Source organism: Pelodiscus sinensis, chromosome 32 (genome assembly GCF_049634645.1).
Source record: "Pelodiscus sinensis isolate JC-2024 chromosome 32, ASM4963464v1, whole genome shotgun sequence".
In the NCBI taxonomy this organism is placed as follows: Eukaryota; Metazoa; Chordata; order Testudines; family Trionychidae; genus Pelodiscus; species Pelodiscus sinensis.
The window spans coordinates 545,103-567,442 of record NC_134742.1 but is presented as its reverse complement, the minus strand read 5'-3'; the positions used below and the strand labels follow the sequence as shown (position 1 = coordinate 567,442).

Below are 22,340 nucleotides of genomic sequence, written 5' to 3'. Positions count from 1 at the left end.
GGGTCTGGGACTGGGACCGCCCACAGCAGCCACAGCCACGTCAGACTGATCCGGGTCGTTATCCCTGAGCTCGCCCTAGCCTGACTTCCAGGGGCCACTGTCCCCCCCCGCAATCTCCCCCGCTGCTCCCCAGCAACATTGGGCTGAGAGGGCAGGAGTCTCTGTCCGGTCTCTAGGGTGCAGCTCCCTGGCCCAGGACCAGCACAAACGCAGCGAGGGGCTCTGGCTGGTTCTGCAGGGCGAGGCCCCTTCCTGCCGGGAGAGGGACCCAGCGCAGGGTCCGTGGAGCTGACAGGGAACTTTCCCTCCTCTCCTAGACGGCACCATGGCGGCGGCGGCGGCTGCAGATTCTGTGAAGAGAATTAAAGCTGAAGCCACTTGCTCCATCTGCCTGGAGTTACTCCGGGACCCTGTGACGACTGCGTGTGGACACAGCTTCTGCAAGCCGTGCATCACCCGGATCTGCAAGGGACGTGAAGATGCCACCTGCCCTCAGTGCAGACAGCCACTTCCAGAGGGAAGGTTAAAGCCAAACCAGGAGCTGAGGAGCATTGTGGAGTTATTCAGGTCGCAAGCAGAGGAGAAACCTGCAGCAGGGAACATGTGCGAGACACACCAAGAGCCTTTGAAGCTCTACTGCAACGAGGATCAGGTCCCCATCTGCGTGGTGTGCATGCAGTCCCAGGCTCACCGCGGTCACCCAGTGGTTCCCAAGGAGGAGGCTGTCCAGGAGTACAGGGTAAGCACCGTTATTCGTCTTTGCTGGTTAGACTCCAAGGCAGTGTGTGCACAGAGGGGTACAGCTCGCCCGGGGACAGGCGGACACATGGGTTGGGTGTTGTGTTGGTATCAGCTCTTCATACCCTTGTTCTCCGGCCTAGAGGGAAGTGAAAGTCAGACCCGCTGAAAGTGCCTAGATAAAGATAAGGGAGGAGGGGGGATAGAAGTGACATCATGGTACGCGGGGGGGGGGTGTCTATCACATCCCACCCAACCCAGAAGAACCAATAACAGAAATCCCCAGCACACAGACCTGCCCGTGGTGGGTGAGGGTAACTCCCCAGCTCTGGCCCTGTGGGGTTTTGCTCTGTCCTAGGGACGGGCTGGGGACTTGATTCAGCAGAAAGGGGAGGGCAGTTAGCTCAGGTATTTGCCACGGCAGGAGCTGGGGTGGAATTGGCCCCATCCAGACACGGCTCTGGCTCTGGCAGCTCAGCCGTGACCCCGATTCTGGGTCAGGCCCCACAGTCTGGCCCCCAGGTGGCCACAGGAGGGGCTGGCAGCCCCCTCTGGCTTTGCTCCTGCCTGGGCCCAACCCCGATCCTGGTGTAGGCTCTGTGGTCAGGCCCCCCATCTGCCGGGGGAGGGGCTGGCCACAGTGGCCCAGCCTGCCCCCCCCCTGCTGTGGCAGAGAGACCACGGCAGCCCTGGCTTGGCCCCTGTCCAGCCACTTGGCTGCAGCAGCCGGATCTGACCAGGTAAGTTAACCCAGCTCCAACCCCCTCCCCACTTTCTCACATACGCCAGTCCCCTGCCCTGAGCCCCTCACACAGCCCAACCCTGACTCCCACACCCCTCCACACTCCCACACCCCTGCCCTGAGCCCCCTGCACCCCACCCCACACTTACATTTCCCAAGGTACGGTTGTGTAGCACACTCCCCCTCCCTCCGGCGGTGGGGGGGGGGCAGGTTGTGATAGGACAGTACCTGTAGAGAGTTTCCTTTCACCCCTGGATAAAAGTGACGGTGAAATAATAAATGTCCCGAGTCTGCAGAAGAGAGAGGAGCAGAACAGACACTGGCCTGGGACTGACCGAGTCAGGGAACTGGGACGTACGGTCCCAAGGGGAGACGTTCCCAGGCTGGAAGGAGCTCAGGCGCCATGGCAGCATCTCAAGGAGACACCTGCCACCTCTCCTGCTGCACAGGGATGCCAGGCGGGACAGGAAGAGGCCAGTCTGGCCCCCTCAGGAGCTGTTTTGTGACTTTACAATAACTAAGGAGCCCCACAGAGAGCGGGGACAGGGATGAATTGCTGAGGAACAAACACAGCAGGGCTCAAGTAGAAACACAGTCAGGAAGGCTAATGCCAGAGCAAGTGGCACCCGGCAATGCACCGCAGTGGAGAGCAGACGCTGCTCTTAAAATGCACTAGAGGGGAGAGAGCGAGAGGAGCGGGCGGGTCTGATACCTGTGGGGAGGGAGAGCCAGTCGTCATCTTCCCCTCGATTGTAGAAACGTGTCTCTGTCTGTCTGTCCATCTGTGAGTCTGTCCAAGACGCCTTCTAACCCAGGCGTGGCGATACAATGGCAGCGGTTCGCCAGGGACAGCCCCTGACTGGCCTCACCCGCTGTATTGACCTGCCCCTCCGCTGGTCTGGGTGATTGCCGAACCCATCCGCACCCCCACCCCCAGCAATGATTTACATAAATAAATCCCCAAACTCTTTTGAGTTAAGGACCCACTAAACCAGCCCCCCCCCCCGCCCCCCAATCCATCCCTGCAGGGCCAGTCTCCCGGTGAGTGTAGACCAGGTGTGACGGACCGGGCCATGTCTGGGCACAGCTGAGTGCGTCCGCTCAGGGCGAATTGCTCAAATCCGGGGCTCCTTACAGTCCCCCCGACTGGTGACCTCTCCAAACAGTCCACAAACCAGTCCCACAGAGTGCTTCAGCAGCCTGCCTGAAGCCTCCCGAGCAAAACCCCTCCGACACCCCAGCAATATCCGTGCCCCAGATGGCCCGGGCCTATACACGGGTGGGGGGTCCTAGCACCCAATCCCACCTACCCCGAACAAGTTCTGTCCGGTTCCAAGAAACCAGCCACAGATCCCTGGTCAATTTACCCTCTGGACCTTGCCCACAAATCACGCTGGGCCAATCCTTTAGAATCTATATCTAAAGGTTTATTATTACAAGAAAGAAAAGCATGAGAGTAAGGTTATTAAAGTACAGTACGTTACATGCACCGAATCTCCCAGTCCTCGATGCAGGCTCTAGCAGAGATGTTACAGCTGCTGGTTTAAAAGTTCTTATTGCACATCCTACGATCAGGATGGGTTCACAGGTCTTCCGGGCTCTTCAATCCCTGCAATGCTGCCTCTGGGATGAAGTGCTGAGCTGAGAACAAAATGGCATCGACCACATGGCCTCTTTATACTCCTTCCTGGCCTCTTCTAGTATGTAGCAGGTCACCTGGTCCTCAGCCTCTCTGTCTTCCCTGCTGGCTGCTCTCAGGACAGCCCCCATTCTTTGGGTGTGTCTTTGGCCCATTGAGAACCATTGTCCCACAGGTAATTAGCATGTCCACAGGCTCGGCCCTGCCCAATGCTTAACCATATGCAGGGAAATCTTCAGTTTCCACACAGATTACAGATCTACACACACAGACATTATATACTCACATAAACAGTGTACACAGGATCAGAAAACAACAAGCTCCCATTCAATACCCCACATGGCTCCCTTTCATACAGATTTCTGGGGCCAACACCCCCACCTAGGGGAGCAGCAGCGATCTGGCTGCTTTCCTCCAATTCGGTAATGTGACACCAGGTCTCAGACTCATTGGCTTGAAGGCCAAAAGGGCCCATCATGATCATCTGGTCACAGGACCTCCCCCACCCTCACCTGTACCAGACCCCTGGCCTCTGGCTGCGCTACCCAGGCCTTCAAACCTGGATTTAAAGGCTCCATGTTACAGAGAATCCCCCGTTTAGCCTGGTTCCAACCAGCACAGGATTCGCACCCTTGCTGCTGTGGGAGTAAAACCCCCCACCAAGAACAAACAACCCAGGCTCACGAACTCTCCCATGGGGAGCCTCTCAAACGACCCGCTTCCCCATCTTCACATCCAGGGAACAGCTCAGCTCACCTGGCTCAGGTTCTTCTGAGGCCTGGCCAGGAGGGTCAGTGCCTTGGGCGGTGGAATCCTTTTTTCCAGTTATCGCACTATTCAAGGGGATTTATTGCTCCTTGGATGTAGCCTGACAAAACACAGTGTTAACGTCACTCTGAATGTTGACAGATGCAAGTCCCACTTGAGGGCAGCCAGTAACACTCCAGCATCCCAGTGTATTTATTTTTATGTTGTAACTTTTGTTACCAAAGGGAAAAATAGCAGAGCAGCTGGGGGTAATTAAGTCCTCTTGTGGGAAACTGCACCAGTTTGTGAGTGAGATCTGGAAGCACCTGCCAGAGAATGAACAAGACGAGGAACGTCGGAATCTGGCAGGAGCATGTGAGAAGTTAACAGGTTTGCAGGTGAGCTCCCCTAGGGAAAAGCGAACGGCGAAGGGGAAGGGTTAGGAACCCAGCCAGGAGCAGCCGGCACCGAGTTCTGTTTGCGCCACACAAAGAGAAATCCGTATGATCCGTCTGAATGAGAATTTCCCCTCAAAAGAGCAACAAAGGAAATCAGCACAGCCATCCCCCTGCACAGAGCTGTGTGTGCGTGTGTGTGTGCGTGTGTGTGTGGGCTACTTGCAGGAGGAGACCCCGGCTGGGAGTTCTCGGGCCGTTCCCGTTGGGAGCGCTGGGCCCCTCTCCTGGGCGCTCCCCACCCCACTGAGAACAAGTGGAAGCTGCTGGGGCTGAGCTGGGGGGCCAGCCTGTCCCGTAAGGGCCGATGGCAGCAGGGCCGAGGGGGCAGAGAGCCCCCCCCCCACACTGCAGGCGGGTGGGAAAGTCACACTCAGCCTGGCTGTGCTCCGTGCTAAGAAGCCAGGCCAGGGCCAGGCACCCACAGTCCAGCCTCCCTCGCGCTGACCTGACCCCGATCCTCGCGGTGAGGGGGGGGGGGGGCCGCCCGGCAGGGATTTCTGCAGATCAGGCTGGAGCACAAACTGAACCACGTAGGAACCGCACTGAGAACTGACGGGACTCGTTTTCCCTCTTCCTATCTAGAAGCGCACGGGGATCCCCAGGCAAAGGTGAGTGGATGGAATTCGCTGATTGTGCCCCACACGCCCCAGTGCAAAGCCAGTCCGTCAGGGTGGGGCAGGGCCAGACGTGAGACCCAGTTTCCCCTCGGTCCCTCTGGAATCGGTCTGGGTTTGCCGGCCGGAAGTGAAGTCCAGTGGGAAGGTGTGACGGCGCGTTGGGGGTTCCCCGTCTCCTGCACCCCGAAATGGCACAAACAGACTGCACCAGCCAGTGGAATTGAGGGTGGTTTATTGCTCCTCCAGCACAGCGCAGCACAGATGTAGTCTGGTCACAGGAACTGGGCTAGGATGCCTCAGGCCCCCTTGAGATGGGGGAGACTGGGCCCCTAAACTCCAGCCCCTTCTCCTAGGCTCTCCTCCATGCCCTCCGACAGCCAGCAACCAACTCCCTCACTTCCAGCCCTGCCCCCCAGCCAAGGCAGCATTCCACCTTCCTTTGTTCCTCTCCATGGGGGGTGTCTGGCCACTGGTTTGCATAGTGACTCATCCTGTTTTGCTGGGTCGTGGTACCCACGGCAGCCAGTGGGGGTTCCCCCAGAGCCAGCAGCATAGAAACCAGCCAGGTACCCCCACTACGTCACAGTTCTCCCCCCTCCGAGAGCGAACTGAGCAGGGTCACTCCGCTCGTGACCTAGGGAAGTTCGGGTCCTCTGCGTGGGAACCCGCCCTGGGGACATGGGTGCTCCCCTTGACTCAGGCCGGCCGTCGCGAGGCCCCACATGAATTGGCTTCCCTCTGTCCACTCGCCGCCCCGCTCCAGGGCGACTGGCGCAGGCCTGTCCTCGGGGGTCACACCCACCCTTCCGCTGGCCTTGATCTCTGGCCAGGGTCTCTCGAGCCGGGGCCATGAGCCCAGTGAGCCTTCTCTGGACAGCCAGGGCGGCTTCCACCCCCGATGCTCCATCCAGGGAGGACTTCCCCTCCCATAACTCTCTCAGCAAGCCCAGAGGGTCTATCTGGGGTAGAGACCCCCAAGCCGCTTTCCTCCTGTCTTGGGCCTTCCCGCCCCTCTGGCAGGAGTCACAGGACCGGCAGTACCGCTGCACGGCTGTAAAGATTCCCGGCCAATAGAAGTGCTGGAGCAGCCTCAGCCGGGTGCTCCGGATCCCCCGGTGGCCCCCAACGGGGACATCGTGGGCCAAATACAGCAGCTTGAGGCGATACTTTCGGGGGACGACCAGCTGCCGCTGGACCCCCCATGCCCTCGCCTTCCTGGGGGGGAGCCACTCACGGAACAGGAGCCCACGCTCCCGCAGGAATCTCTCCTGGCCACCTCTCCCCCGGGGCTGAGCTGCATGGAGGCCAGCCTGGTCCCTCAGCCTCTGCAAGGAGGGGTCTGCCTGCACCTCAGCCTGGAATTCAGCTGCTGAGGCAGGGATTGGGACCTGTTCCCCACCTTTGCCTAGGTCCGGAGTCCCAGCCTGGCTGGACCCCGTGTCCGCTGGGATGGGACCCTGAGGACGCTGCCAGGAGTCCTTCCCTGGACCCACGTTGTCAGCCCCCCGCTGGCTCTGGGTGGTGACTAGAGCCCGCTGGGATTCATGGGGCCACTCCTCTAGGTCATTCCCCATCAGCACCTCGGTGGGCAAGTGCGGGTGCACCCCCACTTCCTTGAGGCCCTCCTTGGCCCCCCATTTCAGATGCACCCTGGCTACAGGCACCTTAAACGGGGACCCGTCTATGCCCTTCAGGGTCAGCTGCGCGTGGGGTAGTATCCGCTCCGGGGCCACTATGTCGGATCGGGCCAGAGTCACCTCCGCCCCCGTGTCCCAGAAGCCCGTCACCTTCCTACCATCCACCTCCAGGGGTATGAGGCACTCGCTCCGCAGGGGCCGTCCTGCCCCCATCCGGTACACAGAGAAATCCGCCTCCTGAGAATCAGACCTCCCAGGGGAGGTGCACTGAGCATCCTTCCCCTCTCTCTGAGCTGAGGTTTGCCTGCCAGCCCCTGCCTCTGGGGCAGCCTGCCCTTCCCCCCGCCCCAGCCAGTTAACCCTGGAAAGTCCCCGGTCCTGGGACCTGGTGCACTGAGCCCTCTTGTGGCCTTTTTGCCCACAGCGATGGCAAGTTAGGCTTTGGGCTGTCTCTGTCCAGGCCCTGGCTGGTTCTCTGGGGCGCAGACGACCTGTTCCTTGGTCTCGCCCCGTAGTTGACTCCCTCCGTCGCTCAGCCGAGGTCCGGTCTCTGCGCGGTTCCCTCTCTCTCCGGGACTCCCGTTCACCCCCGGACCGGCTCTCCGTGAACTCATCCGCCAGTCTCCCGGCCTCCTGGGGGTTCTCTGGTCTCCGGTCCTTGAGCCACAGCCTCAGTTTGGGTGGGCACGCTTCATAGAACTGCTCCATCATGACCAGCTTGAGCAGCTCCTCTGCGGTCTGGGCTCCGACTCCAGACACCCACTTGCGGCAGTATTGCGCCAGGCGGGAGGCCAGGTCCACATAGGTCTCCCGTGGCCCTTTCTGTACCCCCCGGAACTTCTTCCTGTACATCTCGGGGGTCAGCCCGAACTTGTGCAGCAGGGCCTCCTTGACTCGGTTGTAATCCCCTGGCTGTAGGTCCTCCAGCTGGCTGAGCACTCCGGCCGCCTCCTGGTTCAGTGCGGGGATGAGCTCCTGCAGCCAGTCAGCTGGGGGGACCCGTTGCAGTCCACAGGCCCTCTCAAAGGCACTGAGGAACCCGTCTATGTCACCCATGTCCTTCAACTGGGCCACCACGAGCCTCTCCAAGCGTCTGGCAGTCCTGGGACCCTGGGGCCCATCCGCACTTGGCGCAGCCGGTGCCCCGCCGGTTCTCCGCTCTGCCATGGCCAGCTCATGCTGCCGCTGCCTCTCTCGATCTTGGCGCTCCCTCTCTCGGTCCTGGCGGTCCTTCTCTCGGTCCTCTACTTCCAATTCCCTGATCCGCAGCTGGATCTCCAGCTGCCGCAGCTCCGCTGGGCTGGCCCCTGCCCTAGATGGGCTACGGCTTGCAGGCCTCCCGGGAGACGCTGTCTCATCTCTCCGGTGGGTTCCAGCGCTCCTCCCCCTCTCTGAGCCTGACACACTCTCAGGGGGGGTCTGGCTGCTTCCCCTGGGGACAAGATCCTGGCCCTGTGGCTGGTCATTATCTTCCAGCTGGGCAATCAGCTGGGCCTTGGTTGCTTTCTGCACAGGCAAGCCCCTCTCTCTGCACAGCCCCACCAGCTCTGCCTTCAAGAGTCGGGCGTAGGCCATCTGCCCGCTGGGCCCCTCGGTGCAGACTCACCCGTCTAGTGCTGCAGCGCCCCACGATTCCCAGGAACCGCTTCGCTCTGTCTCCAGCACGCCTGGCTCCAGGGCTCTTGCTTCTACAGCGCCTTGTCGCTTGCCGCTGGAAGCTCCATCCATGGGGTGCAGTGGATCCCACTTCTGACACCAGTGTGACGGCGCGTTGGGGGTTCCCCGTCTCCTGCACCCCGAAATGGCACAAACAGACTGCACCAGCCAGTGGAATTGAGGGTGGTTTATTGCTCCTCCAGCACAGCGCAGCACAGATGTAGTCTGGTCACAGGAACTGGGCTAGGATGCCTCAGGCCCCCTTGAGATGGGGGAGACTGGGCCCCTAAACTCCAGCCCCTTCTCCTAGGCTCTCCTCCATGCCCTCCGACAGCCAGCAACCAACTCCCTCACTTCCAGCCCTGCCCCCCAGCCAAGGCAGCATTCCACCTTCCTTTGTTCCTCTCCATGGGGGGTGTCTGGCCACTGGTTTGCATAGTGACTCATCCTGTTTTGCTGGGTCGTGGTACCCACGGCAGCCAGTGGGGGTTCCCCCAGAGCCAGCAGCATAGAAACCAGCCAGGTACCCCCACTACGTCACAGAAGGTCTCTTCTCCTTTCCCCCTCCCCTGCCGCACCAGCCCTGGGCTCCTTTTCTCCATCCCCACCCCCCACTACAGCCCGACTCCAACCCCCACAGGCAGGGACAGACCACATCGTGAGACAGGCTGGGCCAGGCCTGACCCATTCTGGGCTCAGTTTCCCCTGGCTGCTGGGAAGGGGAGGGGAGGCAGCCCCAGACCTCCCCATGAGCCCTGGGAAGGGCCAGGCTGGGGGCGGGTGGAGCTTGTTCCTGTGGGACGCAGAGAGACGTGATGATGTCGTTCTGTGTCCCACAGGAATAACAATTTTTCATATAGACAGAGAGATTTCTTTCTCCCTTCCCCTTTTACTCCTTTCCAGTATTTGTTTTCCCTCCCTCCCGCCTCTCTCCAGTAAGTTGCGCTAAAGCATAAAGAGCAGAGTTAACGTGTGCAGTAATTATTGTTGTTCAGGTCTGCAGATCCAGCATCTCAGCCAAAGGAATCGCCACCAGACAGCGACTCCTCTGAAAGTGACGATGAGGAGACAGAGCTAGAGGGACACTCAGGTAACAAGCCGGTTCTGGTGTGTGTAGGTGGGTTTTGGGGTCGGTGCCCTCACAGCCTGTCCCCACGTCCCTGTTCTCGGATAGAACAGACCCCGGTGAGCAACCCAGGCCTAGCGCCCGTGTCTGTGAGGTGCCATTTCCACACGTCTGTGGTCACACGACCACGGCCCCAGCTACCGCGCCGTGTTGGGCGCCTTCCCCTCCCGCCTCTCCGGCGCTCTCACCCCAGGGTGCACAAGGGTCCCCGCCTTGGAGCGGCCAGTCTGAGCTACCACAGACCTGACTCTCCGCGGTCTGGAGGAATAGCCCCCGTTAAACTCAGGGGGCCGTGAGCTCTGAGCCCCTCGTGAGAGGAGGGGAGGGGCCGCATCCCCCAAACCCAGCCCTTTCGGAGGGACCTTTCCAACCAGTCTCTGGCACATTCACTCCCTGCCCATGGGGGTACCAGAGCGCTGCAGGAGACCCCCCGCCAGGGCCAGGCTGGCTCGCAGGGGGAGCGGGTCTGTGGGGTGGGGGGTGTAGCTGAGGGGCGGGTGATGGGCTCTAGTCGGAGACGCTCCTGCTGCCTGTCAGCCGGGGAGGGGGTCGGGCAGCAGGGGACAGGAGCGACTCACAGCCGGGAGCAGGTGCCAATAACCCACCGTCCATTCACCAGCAGGAAGAGAACCCGGCAGCGAGCCAGCGGCTGAGAAACAGGAGGAGATGGGGGGTCCTGTTGGTGAAGAGGATCCGACCCCCAAATATGTTTGCAGCCAAAGATCCCTGGACGACGCATTTCACAATATCAGTATCACAAAAGATGATGCTGAACCCAAGGTACAAGATACCAATGTAGTGTAATTGTCCCTGGTACAGCGGGTGAGTCCGTGAGCTCCAGAAGCCAACCAGCCTTGCCTGGCTCGTGTGCTTGGTTCATTGGGCAGGGCCCTCTTCATCTGTTGGCTGATTGGGCCTCTTTGGTGCTGATCCAGCCTCACTTGGAGTCTTGTGTCCAGTTCTGGGCCCCACATTTCAGGGAAGAGGTGGAGATATTGGAGAGGGTCCAGAGAGGAGCAACAAAAACGATGCAAGGTCTAGAGAACATGAGCTAGGAGGGAAGGCTGAAGGAATTGGGTTTGTTTAGTTTGGAAAAGAGAAGATTGAGGGGGGACACGAGAGCCGTTTTCAGGTATCTAAAAGGGTGTGAAGGAGGAGGGAGAAAACTTGTTCATCTTGGCCTCTGGGGATAGAACAAGAAGCAAGGGGCTTAAACTGCAGCAAGGGAGATTGAGTTTGGACATTAGGAAAAAGTTCCTACCTGTCCGGGGGGTGAAACACTGGCTCTGTCCTTCCTCACACGAGTGTCACTGGATCGCCCCTGAACTTGGCTACTGAGGGCACCAATGAACAGTTTAGAAATAGTTGAAAAGGTCTCACTGCAGAAGCTCTTCCCCTCTGCCCACGGGGAGGTCACATCTCTGGGGTCTGTGGTTCCTCGGCGGTGAGGCTGTAACTGCAGCCCACAGGGCTCCCTTGGCCTTTGGTCTCTTCTGCCTCTTACACCAGCTGCAGGGGAGGGTCACTCCAGGCCTGGGCCCTGTAAGACGGGGGCTTCCGGCCTGGGCCAGGGAACCTGGCACCGATAAACGGCCCCGTGGTCACCCCCCCTGGAAATGGAGGGTCTGGGGGGGATTTTGTCCCTAACGACACTGGCCTGAGCAGTGAGACCAGGGCTGGGTCACGAACCGGGCAGGACGGGATGGGGAGGGGCCAGAGTTGCTGCACACGGGATGCTCACTGAGAGCTGGGTCCTGGGACTGCTTTATGTAAAAACACAGGGGACTCCCCCCACTCTGTCCCCAGCCAGGGTCCCCCCCCCCGCTCTTCCCATCCCCTCCCCGGGAGCCATCCCACTGTACTTGCAGGCGGGGAGGAAAGGGGGGGGCGCTGCCCTCTTGCTGCTCTGCTGGAGACTTGAGGACAGGAGCAAAGCATTAGGGACCCGGGGCTGCCGGAGCAGCTGTGTGCGAGGGGTGGGGAGCCGGGCAGGCCCCATTCAGCCCCAGAGGGGGTGCTGGGCAGGCTGCCCTGCCCCACAGGGCGATGTCTGGGGCTGGCCAGAGGGGGGAGCCGGGCTCTGCCCCTCCCCCAGCCTGCGTGGCCAGAGGCCCCGTGTCCCATGACAGCGGGTGGCTTGTGCAGGAGGGTCGAGGATCAAATGGGAAATGCTGTTTGTGGGGCTGAGTGTGAAACCCCCCCGGGACTGAGATTCTCTTCCACACGGGCAGCTGATCGTCTCCTGTGTCTCTTCCCACAGGTGGATGCGCAGCAAACGGAGAACAGGTGGGTTGTGAGGGGCGCTGGGGTGTGAAGAGCAAACGACCCCCCTGCCCCCCAGACCTGCCGGGTGTCGCTGATCTGTAGTTATTTGAGTCACTGGGCAAGGGGCAGAATGAGGGGAAGGGAGGAGATGGGAGACAGGCTAGAAATTCCCTGAGCCGCTGGGAGTCGTCTCCCAGAGAATTCCTAGACACCATGCGTGACGGCTTGTGAGCCGTTATCTGCCCAGTCGGAACAGGCAATAGGAGGACCCGTAAGAATGCCAGCAAAGCAACAGAGGGAAGCAGCAGCAATCGGTGATGAGAACAGCGTGAACTCTGTCAGGACGAGTGTGTCGGTACAATCAGGCAGGGCAAAGAAGAATTTGAAAAGAAACTTTCTAGAGGCACATTGGTGTAGCCAGGCCATTGGCTGACAATTGGCTAACAGAACAATTTTATTATTTTATGCTAAGGCAATGAGAATCAGGAAGTTAGGAATTTACAGAATGACTAGCAGCAGTGTGCACCCCAGGGCTGAAACACACCTCTGTGCGAGAGGGCTGGAAGGTAGCTAATATAACATTGATTTTGAAAGAGGGCTCCAGAGGTGATCCTGGCAATTACAGACTTGGAAACTTAACTTCCATCCCTGGGAAATACATTGAAACGATAGCAAAGAGCAGACTTGTCAGACACAGATACACAGTTTGTTGGGCAAATGTCGACATGGTTTTATAAAGGGAAGTCCTGATTCACCAAACTATTAGAAGTGGGATTAGGAGTGTCGATAAACCTGAGGATAAGGTTGATCCAGCCGATTTAGTGTATTTGGATGTTCAGAAAGCTGCTCACAAGATGCTTCTCCAAAGGGTCTTAAGGAAACTACACAGCCATGGAAAAGAGCAAAGGGCCTCTCACGAATCGGTACCCGGTTAACCGATAGGACATAAGTACAGGAATCAAAGGAGAGTTTTCGCAACGGAGAAGTAAACATTGGGATCCTGCCAGAGTCTGTACCAGCACTGGTGCTGTTCATCATACTCATTACAGATCTGGAAAAGGGAGTGAAAAGTGAGGTGGCAAAGTTTGCAGATGATACCGAATTCTTCAAGAGACGAAAGTCCAATGCTGAAAGGGGGTCCCACAAAAGTAGAGGACAGGGCAACAAACTGGCAGGTGAAATTTAACAATAAGGCTACGATTACACTGCAGGGTTTTTGTGCAAGAAGCCTTTTGCAGAAGAGTTCTTGTGCAAAAACTTCTTGCACAAAAGCACGTCCAGACCTCAAAGCACATCACAAACTGATGTGCTTTTGTGCAAGAGAGCATCCACACTGCACGGACACTCTTGGTAAGAAAGCTCCCTGGTCCTTCACAGAATGGCCATCACTACACCTGTGCTTTTTCCCATAGGGATTTCTTGCGCAAGAAACCACTCTGGAGCATCCACACTTGCCTTTTTGCACAAAAGCTGTAGCGTAAAAGGCAGTTATGCCTTATAGAAGGAGGTATAGCTATGTCACAAAAAGCCCTCTGTACTGTCAATTGACTGTAGATTTTCTTGCACAGAAACGCACTTGAGGTCTGGATGCTCCGTGGGTTTTTGTGCAAAAACCCTGCAGTGTAGATGCAGCCTAAATGTGAAGTGATTCACACTGGAAAAATCATCCCAACTACACAGATACACTGATGAGGTCTGATTTAGCTGTGATCACTTGCAAAAGAGTCACTGTGGGTAGTTCTCCAAACTTCAGCTCCATGCACAGCAGGACTACGTCTACATTGGCACCCCTTTCCGGAATAGGGATGCTAATGTGACACTTTGGAAATGCAAATCTTATTCCTACTTTCAAGTAGGAATAAGAAATCCTCTGGAAAAGGGCTTATTTTCCTGAGAATCGCGCCTAGACTGGCGCGCTTATCCTCAAGCTGGAAAAAAGCGGCAGCCATGTAAATGCAAAAGGCGCGGGGGATATTTAAATCCCCCGCGGATTTGCAATTCCGAAGTCTCACATTAGCATCCCTTTTCCAGAAAGAGGTGCCAATGTAGACACAGCCCAGGAGTCTGAAATGTTGGGAGCTATTGGGAGAGGGATAGGAAATAAGACAGATGATATAATAAGGCCCCTATGTAAAGCCAGGACGTGCCCACATCTAGAGTACAGCATCCAGCTCTGGCCAGCTGAGAGAGAAATGATGGAACTGGAGCCAGTTCAGACGGACAGTAGAGATGCTCCAGGGGGTGGAACACCTGGCAGGGACAGAAAACAGAACAAGCATGTGACGGTTCAGTTTAGAAAAGAGATAATTTGGGGGGGAAATATGGTGGTCTGTAACACGATGTCTGTGGGGTAAAAAGTGCTCTTTACCCTTCCCACAATACAGAAACCAGGGGTTGTACAATAGAGCCCCTGGGCAGCAGGTTGAATAGAACCAAGTGCAATGCACAATTCATCTGTAGATCCCCTTGCCAGGGGCTCTGTGGGGGATGAGGGTTTAACAGGGTCAGAAAAGAGACAAATTCCTGGAGGTTGGGTCCATCAATGCCCATTAGCCAGGATGGGCCGGGAGGTGACCCCATGTTCAGGGAGACTCTAAATCTGTAATTGCCAGAAACTGGGATCGGAAGGCAGAGAGGAGACTGTCTCCTGAAGCTCTGGTTTGGCCCAGTGTGGCCGTTTTCACATTCTCACGTCCCTGTGCAGTCCCTGGGCCAGGCGTTTACATGCCCCGTCCCTCCTCTTGTAACTGATGGGCCCTGGGTGAAGGAGAAGGGAGTGATGTCAGTAAATCTTGTGTTTAGGGATAAGGACGGGCCGTCTCCAATGCCAGCACATGGATCTGGAGGGAGCAGGACAGATGCCAGCTCTGCAAGTAGGAAGCAAGAAGGTAAGAGGGGCTCTGCCCTGCGGGAGTGTCTGTCTGTGGGGTTCAGGGCCTGGACTTAGCGCTGCAGCAGTGAGTCCATCTGGCTGCCACGTGCTCGCCCTGCCGCCCTTCCATGGAGGGGAAAGCTCCCGTCTCGCTCCAGTTACTTTTGTCAAACCCCTTGTGCGGGTGTCAGCCAGGTCTGACTGCGCCGGGGCACAGACCCTGTATCGCCCACCCGCACCTGCACTGCCTGGTGCGCAGCAGGGGGAGATGCCCGGCCAAGCACACACGTGTGAGCCGTGTATGGGGGGAGGGGGGGCAAAGCCGGGTGCCCGTGCACCCTACACGTGCACATGCAAGCTGGTTCCCTTCGCTCACTCTCCGGCCGGCAGAGGTACCTGGGCTGCTGGCGCTGGGGAGGGGGGAGCACTCACAGCCGGACAGGAACAGCCGGGCGCTGTGACCCAGGGGGCCGTGCCTGGCTGCAGAACTACAGCCTCAGGGTCGGGGGGCTGCTGTGGGGGGGGGAGGAGCCCCCACCCTCTCCTCTGGCAGGCTGAGCAGAGCGAGCCCCTCAGGGCACCTGGGCACTCACAAAAATTGGGGGGGTGGCCCATGATCCCTCATGACCCCCCCTGGCTGTGCCTCTCTCTGGGAAGCAGGGCCCCCCGGTGCCCTCACAAACCCACCCGTGTGCCAGGGGGATCAGCTGTGTCTGGCGTTCGGGTGCAATTCACGTTAGCTGTGGCTGTGGGGCAGGACGCCCAAGGCAGCGAAGAGGAAATGGGGCAGCTGTTCCTGTCGGGGGGGGGGTCTAGTCCCATTTTACTGGCTCCCCCCAGCATTGCGAGATCAGAAGACGTAACCTCCCCGTGTGATGTTGCAGGAGCAGCGATGGGCGGCAGAAACGAAGCAGCAGGAGAGGGACAGCAGCATCCAGGAAGCAAAACAGCAAAGAAGAAGAAGAGGAAAAATAGGAAGCATCGTTAGCATCAGACCTAGCAGCAGCAGAGAGCAAGCGCTGGCCGGTGTCTCAGCCCGCAGCAGCTGCGGAGAGGAGGGGCTGGAATACACGGAACTCACCCGTCCTCTCTGCAGCCGAGGGGTGCGAGTGTCTGAACTTGAATTCGTCTCCCTCTCATGTCAGCCCTCTGCTGTGTCAGCGTAACAACAACACCTGCATGCCTGGTATAGAGCCATGCTCATTGTACCTACGTTGGTGCAGTATTACTGTAGACATTGTGTTACTTGTATAGATCCTAACAGTTCTTACGGCTGCCAGGTGTCCGGTATTTGTGGCATCTGTCCAGTTTAAAAAAACAGAACACTTTTTTATTTTTCTCAGACAGAAGGTCACTTGGGACAGTCTTCTCCTGCCACGTCTGGCGGGTGTGGGGGCAGCAGGGAGTGTGAGGACTTAAAAGTACAGTGACTCTTTGTGGGAGGGGATGGGGGTTGTTTTTTTTTTTTTTTTTTTTGCTCAACCAATTTTTCTCCTGCCATGTTGGGTTGCTCAACCCAAACAGTCCTCCAGCAGCTGCCCCCCGTTGCCTAACACTGACTATGGGATTGGGTAACTGCAGGACCCTGCCATGTCACCACCGGCGACATTCAAGACTGTCACAGCATCACATTCGCTGACCAGTGAAGCCAGAGTTGGTCTAAATTGAGCTGAAACAATTTTTCCCCTTCATAAGTTCTAGCCTTTTAGTTAAGGGTTTTTTTTAATGTGTTTAAAATTTCCTGTGTGTGTTTTTGTACCAATATAAAATGTCACTATTTTGACACTAATCTCTGGGGGTATGTCTACACTACAAAGTTAATTCGAACTAATGGACGTTAGTTCGAATTAACTTTGAAAGGCGCTACACAGGCAAACCGCTAGTTTGAAATTAATTCGAACTAGCGGAGCGCTTAGTTCAAACTAGGTAAATCTCATTCTACGAGGACTAACGCCTAGTTTAAATTAACTAGTTCGAATTAAGGGCTGTGTAGCCCCTTAATTCGAACTAGTGGGAGGCTAGCCCTCCCCAGCTTTCCCTGGTGGCCACTCTGGGCACCACCAGGGAAACTCTTCTGCCCCCCTCCCGGCCCCGGAGCCCTTAAAGGGGCACGGGCTGGCTACGGTGCCCGTGCCAGGTGCAAGCCTGCTAGCACCCAGCCACCAGACCCTGCACCTGGCACGGACAAGCCAGCCACCTGCTGCCACCCAGCCCTCCACCTCTTCCCGGGACCAGGCTGGCGGCTCCCGGGAGCTTGCCCGGGTCCGCAAGAGGCGGGCACCCGCCTGGGCTAGTGCGGACATCGTGGACCTCGTCCATGATCTCCGCACTAGGCACAGGAAAGTGGCCGGCTAGGGCAGGAGAGCTGCCAGCCTGGCCACACAGGAGCAGGTGTGCATGAAAATCAAGGGGGTCCACTGAGACCCCCGACACTGAGCCCTGAGCTTACAATGGCCGTCCTGGGTCAGACCAAAGGTCCATCTAGCCCAGTAGCCTGTCTGCCGACAGCGGCCAACCCTAGGGACCCTGGAGGGGATGGACCGAAGACAGTGACCAAGCCATTTGTCTCGTGCCATCCCTCTCCAGCCTTCCACAAACTTTGGGCAGGGACAGCACGCCTACCCCCTGGCTAAGACTACTCCATGGACCCAACCTCCATGACTTGATCTCACTTCCCTTTAAACTCTGTTCTAGTTGTAGCCTTCACAGCCTCCTGCAGCAAGGAGTTCCACAGGTTAACTATTTGCTTTCTGAAGAAGAACAACTTTCTCTTACTAGTTTGAAGCCTGCTACCCATTCCTTTCCTTTGGTGTCCTCTAGTCCTTCTATTATGGGAACTCATGAAGAACTTTTCTGAATGCACCCTCTCCATCCCACTCATGATTTTATAGACCTCTATCATATCCCCCCCTCAGTCTCCTCTTTTCTAAGCAGAAAAGTCCCAGTCTCTTTAGCCTCTCTTCATATGGGACCTGTTCCAAACCCCTGATCATTTTAGTTGCCCTCCCCTCTCCCACCCTCTCTCTTCCCCTCTCCCCCCTCCTTTTCCCAGTCTCCCCCAGTTTTGTTCAATAAAGAGAGTTTCTACTTTTGAACAGACATGTCCTTTATTTTGTACATCAGGAAGGGGGGCTTGGGAGGGGTAAGTGGAAGGAGGTGAGGGAGGAATGGGGTACGAGCCCCCAATGGGGAGGACTGGGGTGGCTCTGCGGGCTCCTCGAGGTGGAAGCTCTCCTGAAGCCCCTTGATTGACCACCTCTCCCCAGATGGCAGCCTGCGGCAAGTGCAGCCGGGCTGATGGCCGAGTGCTGTGATGGGCCGAGTGGGGGGCACTCAGGGCACTCCAAGCCAGGACTGGTTTGCAAGCGGGGAACCCCTGAGAACTGTCTGTCCGGGGTGGGGGTCAGGTCCCTTTAAGCGCAGCCCTTGGCTAGCCTGAGGCAGCAGCTCCAAGCTCTAAGTCCTCCTCTGATGCCCTGCCGGCACTGCTTCCGGCCATCCTTAAGCCCGGTTCAGGGTCCACTCAATGTGGACTTGCTAGTTCGAATTAGCAAAACGCTAATTCGAACTAGTTTTTAAGTCTAGATGCGTTAATTCGAATTAGCTTAGTTCTAATTAACTAATTCGAACTAAGTTAGTTTGAATTAGTGCTGTAGTGTAGACGTACCCTGGTGGCTCCCGTCGTCTATTGCTGCATCCTCTGCAGCGCGGGAAGCAGCCGCTCACCTGGTGCAGGACGGTGTCACACGACTCACAGGATCAGTCACATAAAACCAATGGGTGTGTGGTCACACGGCTCCTCCTGTGCCACAAGGGCCGGGCCGGGCCGCCCAGCCCGCACCCAGCGCGTTGCTCTGGCCCAGTGTTCAGTGACCTTTCCAGATCCCCCTGCGCCGAGTCGCTCGTGCTGGGCTCTGCTCAGCGCCTGGTCGCTCCAGTCTCAGTCGGCAGCCAGGGGCCCGACCTGCCTCCTCCCCCGCCCGCGGGAACTTTTCTCCCGTCACCTCCCGGATCCTAGGCAGGCGCAGCAGGCAGCTGTGACCACTGAGACGTTTCTCTGGCTGAAGTCCCCCCCCGGCCCCTCCCCAGTGCACAGGCAGCCTGCGGGGTGGGGGCTGGGCATGGAGGGGAGACGCCTGCATCCCCTGCCCCTCCAGTTGTACATAGCAGGGTCTGCGGTGGGCTCCTCCTCCCCCTCCCCCCGCTCCAGAGCCCGATGCCTTGGAGCCAGGTAGCCAGGGATGAGCGCTGTCAGGCTGGAGCAGCAAAGGAAGGGACGGGGGGCGGGGGGCTGGGACCACTCACACACTGTTGGCATCACGTGTCAGTCGGGGGGGGGGCACAGGTCTCAGGGGTCCCTGCCCAGGCCGTGTGCTGGGAAAAGGGATCCCTGCACCGCTTTGAGTGGGCTGGGGGCAGTGAGCTGATCCCACAGGAGTGTGGAAACTGGGGGGTGGGAGCAGCCGCCCGTGTCCCTGCCTGGACAACACAGCCCTGGCCCTGGCTCTGCTTTGCTCCTCCTCCCCCCCCTGGCCCTTCTCCCCACCACTTGTTCCCCACCCCCGTGGGACAGAACTGCAGAGGACAGGAGAGGACGGCGGGTATCAGCCCTGCCAGGGTGGGACCCTGTCTGCCCCTCCCCAGCCCTGCTCTGCTCACCCCTGTCCCCCCCCCACTCCAGAGACTGACCCCTCGGCTGGTGCCCCCCGACCCACAGCCCTGCCCCCTGCACGCCCGGCCCGTGTAATTCCTTCCCTCCCCGCAGCCATGTCTGGAAAGGCGCCGGGGTTGCGCTGTGCACGTCTGGGCCCGTCCCCTGCTTTTCCTTCCCTTCCCCGGGGTGTGTTTGGGGCCAGGCCCAGAGCAAGCGACTCCAGCCCGGGCAGTGAGATTTCAAGGGGCCACAGGCCCCGTCCCCGTCCCCTTTGCCCTGCTGAGCCGGGGGTGGATCCTCGCGCAGGGCTCGCCAGGGGGCTGGTGCTGCCCCTCCATGAGCCTGGATGCACCGTGGCGGTTACATGCATCTGACGAAGTGGGGAAAGCTGATGCTCCAATACATCCGTTAGTCTATAAGGTGCCACAGGACTCCTTGTTGCTTTTGCAGATCCAGACTAACACGGCCACCCCTCTGATACACAAAATGATTAGGAGGCTGGAGCACATGACCTACAGGAGAGGCTGAGGGATTTGGGTTTGTTTAGTCTGCAGAAGAGAAGAGTGAGGGGGGATTTGATAGAAGCCTTCAACTTCCTGAAGGGAGGTTCCAAAGAGGCTGGCGAGAGGCTGTTCTCAGTAGTGACAGGTGGCAGAACAAGGAGCAGTGGTCTGAAGTTGCAGTGGGGGAGGTCTAGGTTGGATCTTAGGAAAAACTATTTCCCTAGGCAGGTGGGGAAGCACTGGGCTGGGTTCCCTAGGGAGGGGGTGGAGTCTCCATCACTAGGGGTGTTTCAGTCCTGGCTGGACCAAGCCCTGGCTGGGCTGATTGAGTTGGGCTGGCCCTGCCTTGGGCGGGGGGCTGGACTCGATGCCTCCTGAGGTCTCTGCCAGCCCTGGGATTCTGAGAGTCCAGAGAGAGTTGATGTTTCTGTGTCTGTCCTCCCATCTGAGCCCTTCTCCTGGGGACACTTCTCTGGGAGGTGGAGGAGGGGAAACGGGCTGGGGGCTGTCGGAGTTGCCATGGAGTCTGAGGCGGAAGGAAACTTCCCGAAGGGGATCTGGGATTTCACCTTCTGCGAGGTCCTTGGGTCTCCCTGACGGGCACAGTCCGCAGGGTTGTGTGTCAGTGCGCGAGCAGATGGTCAGTCTATGCAGAAACGCTGCAGAGTTCTAAGTGTTGTGACACGGGGTCTGTGGGTACGTCTCACGGCAACGGTATTTGGAAGTAACTCGGTCCAGTCTACACCGCAGGCAGGGATTTCGAAATAACGTCAAAATGCCGCCAAGCTGGAGGATTCTTCCTCCGACTCCTGTGACCTCATTGTATGAGGAGCAGGGAAGTCGGGGGAAGGGCGCTCTATTTCGAAATCAGTGCTGTGTGGACCCCCCCCAATTTCAAAAGAAGCGATTTTGAAATAAGATCCGCAATTGACGTCGCTCAGTTTGCGACGCTTCTTTCGAGTTGAGCCCGGCTGTGTGGACGCACCGTTGTGGGGCCGCTATTGCAAACAGCAGGAAGGTTTACTTGCTGTTCTGCCGCAAAGCTGATCCTAGGGAACAGCAGAAGACTGAGGTTTCCGACAGGGGGTTCCTGGTGCAGTGTGTGACCCCTCTGCACAAAGACGGGTGTTGACAGTGAAAATAAACAAGTTCAGATCAGACTCCGTGACACCGATTTCTTCCCCAGGGGACGCCGGCCGGCCAGGCCCTGGGATCTCCTGGCGCCCAGAGAAGGGATGAGGCTGAGGTGACCCTGGTGTCAGAATCTGGTTCAAAGGCAGGACCATCCCTGGTTCAAACCGTGTCCTCCCTGTAACCCGTCTGCCAGGTAGCGCCAGCACAGCCCAGGCTGGGTTCAGTATCCGGGTCCCTCCCCATCCATCCCCCACAGAACCGGCTGCAGCCCCGGCCCAGGAGCCTGGGAAATTCACACGACACCTCGCCCAGTCGCTTAGACCCAGAGTTCAGAGGGGCAGCCGCAGAGTCACCGGCCAGCCTGAGGGTGGGGGAGGTAACGAGGCACCTTACTTGGTCCGCTGCCGGGGTCCCTGGGGTCACAGAGGATGCTGGGGCCCGGAAGCGACGTGGGTCTGGAACAAGAGCATGGAACACAGGGAGCGGGACACCAGCCCTGCTGATGAAAGGGACAATTCCTCAGCTCTGCCAGCAAAGGGCCAATTCACTGGAGCTACCAGCAGGAGGCGCCGCAGCCGTAAGTCCTGCCCCATGACACCTGGTTGTATCCAGTGATGGGGACCTGATGTATCCTGCACCAGGGCGATAAACATTTTCCAGCCAGGAGCTGCTCCCCTTGCTCGGCGCAAAGTCCCTTTGGAGTCGCAGAGAGATGTGTTTGCTCCCGCCCTGAGCACACGGATCTGGCAGTGACTCAGTTCTGTCTTGGTGGGAGGGGGGAGCTGCAGCGTTTCCTGTGAGCCGGGCGCTTGTGCGGCTGCTCTGGGGAGATTCAGACTCCACCTGACTGATTAGCAGAGCGCTCACTGTGAGATTTGTGTTTCTCTGAGTGGTGCACATTCCTCGGTGCATTTAAAATTTTATTCCACTCATGGCTGGGAAGGATTAGAGGGAACCTTGGTGGGCAGCTGTGTCAGTGGCTGCTGCCTTTGCCCCATCACCTGCCTCTGAAGACGGGGCTGCAGGTATGGGAATGGCCTGTTGGGTCCCATCCCGCCCATCCCCCAGGGGCCCGTGTGTGACTGTTCCCGCGCTCTGTTCTCAGCCGTGTTAGCCAGGCCGAGTTCCCGATATCCCCACCGCACCCGAAATAGACCCCCCAAATCAATACTTCACCCCCCCGTGGGGTTGGTGCTTCTCAGGTGATACATGCAGCTGCGCCAGTCTGAACCCTGGGGCAGGGCTGAGAAACGCCCATGGAAATGGCATCCGCACCCCGAGGGACATCACTGCACCAATCCCACCCCTGGTAGGGTTGCCTGGTGTCTGGTATTTTCGACTCCTGACCAGTAAAAAAATTTCAGAAAATTCTGGGCTGTTTTTTCCCCTGCTAGGAGACAAAAATATGGGACACTTGGCAACCCCACGGACCCACTCAGCAGCCAGGCCCAACCCCGGTCACCCCACCGGGCCCCTTGGATGCCCCCCCCCCCTACTTACCTGGTCCCACAGGAGTTTGTCTTGTGGCTGGAACAGAAAAACAAGATGGATG

The 22,340-nt window shown here is 58.2% G+C and overlaps 1 protein-coding gene across 1 annotated transcript; it reads left to right on the top strand.

Annotated features, from left to right (window-relative positions):
* Positions 1 to 272: 272 nt before the first annotated feature.
* LOC142823060 (E3 ubiquitin-protein ligase TRIM17-like) lies at positions 273 to 15,472 on the top strand. Its single transcript, XM_075913333.1, has 7 exons — positions 273 to 739; positions 4,112 to 4,264; positions 4,907 to 4,932; positions 9,230 to 9,324; positions 9,983 to 10,140; positions 11,621 to 11,646; positions 15,382 to 15,472. The coding sequence occupies exons 1-7, from the start codon at positions 326 to 328 to the stop codon at positions 15,470 to 15,472; spliced, it is 963 nt and encodes a 320-aa protein (XP_075769448.1). The 5' UTR covers positions 273 to 325.
* The last annotated feature ends 6,868 nt before the right edge of the window (positions 15,473 to 22,340 follow it).

Bases quoted from the DNA above. Each gene is read 5' to 3' on its own strand.
- LOC142823060 (XM_075913333.1), top strand. From the start codon at position 326: ATGGCGGCGGCGGCGGCTGCAGATTCTGTGAAGAGAATTAAAGCTGAA. The intron at 10,141-11,620 runs GTACAAGATACC...CTCTTCCCACAG, and splicing joins AAGATGATGCTGAACCCAAG to GTGGATGCGCAGCAAACGGA. The intron at 11,647-15,381 runs GTGGGTTGTGAG...GTGATGTTGCAG, and splicing joins GCGCAGCAAACGGAGAACAG to GAGCAGCGATGGGCGGCAGA.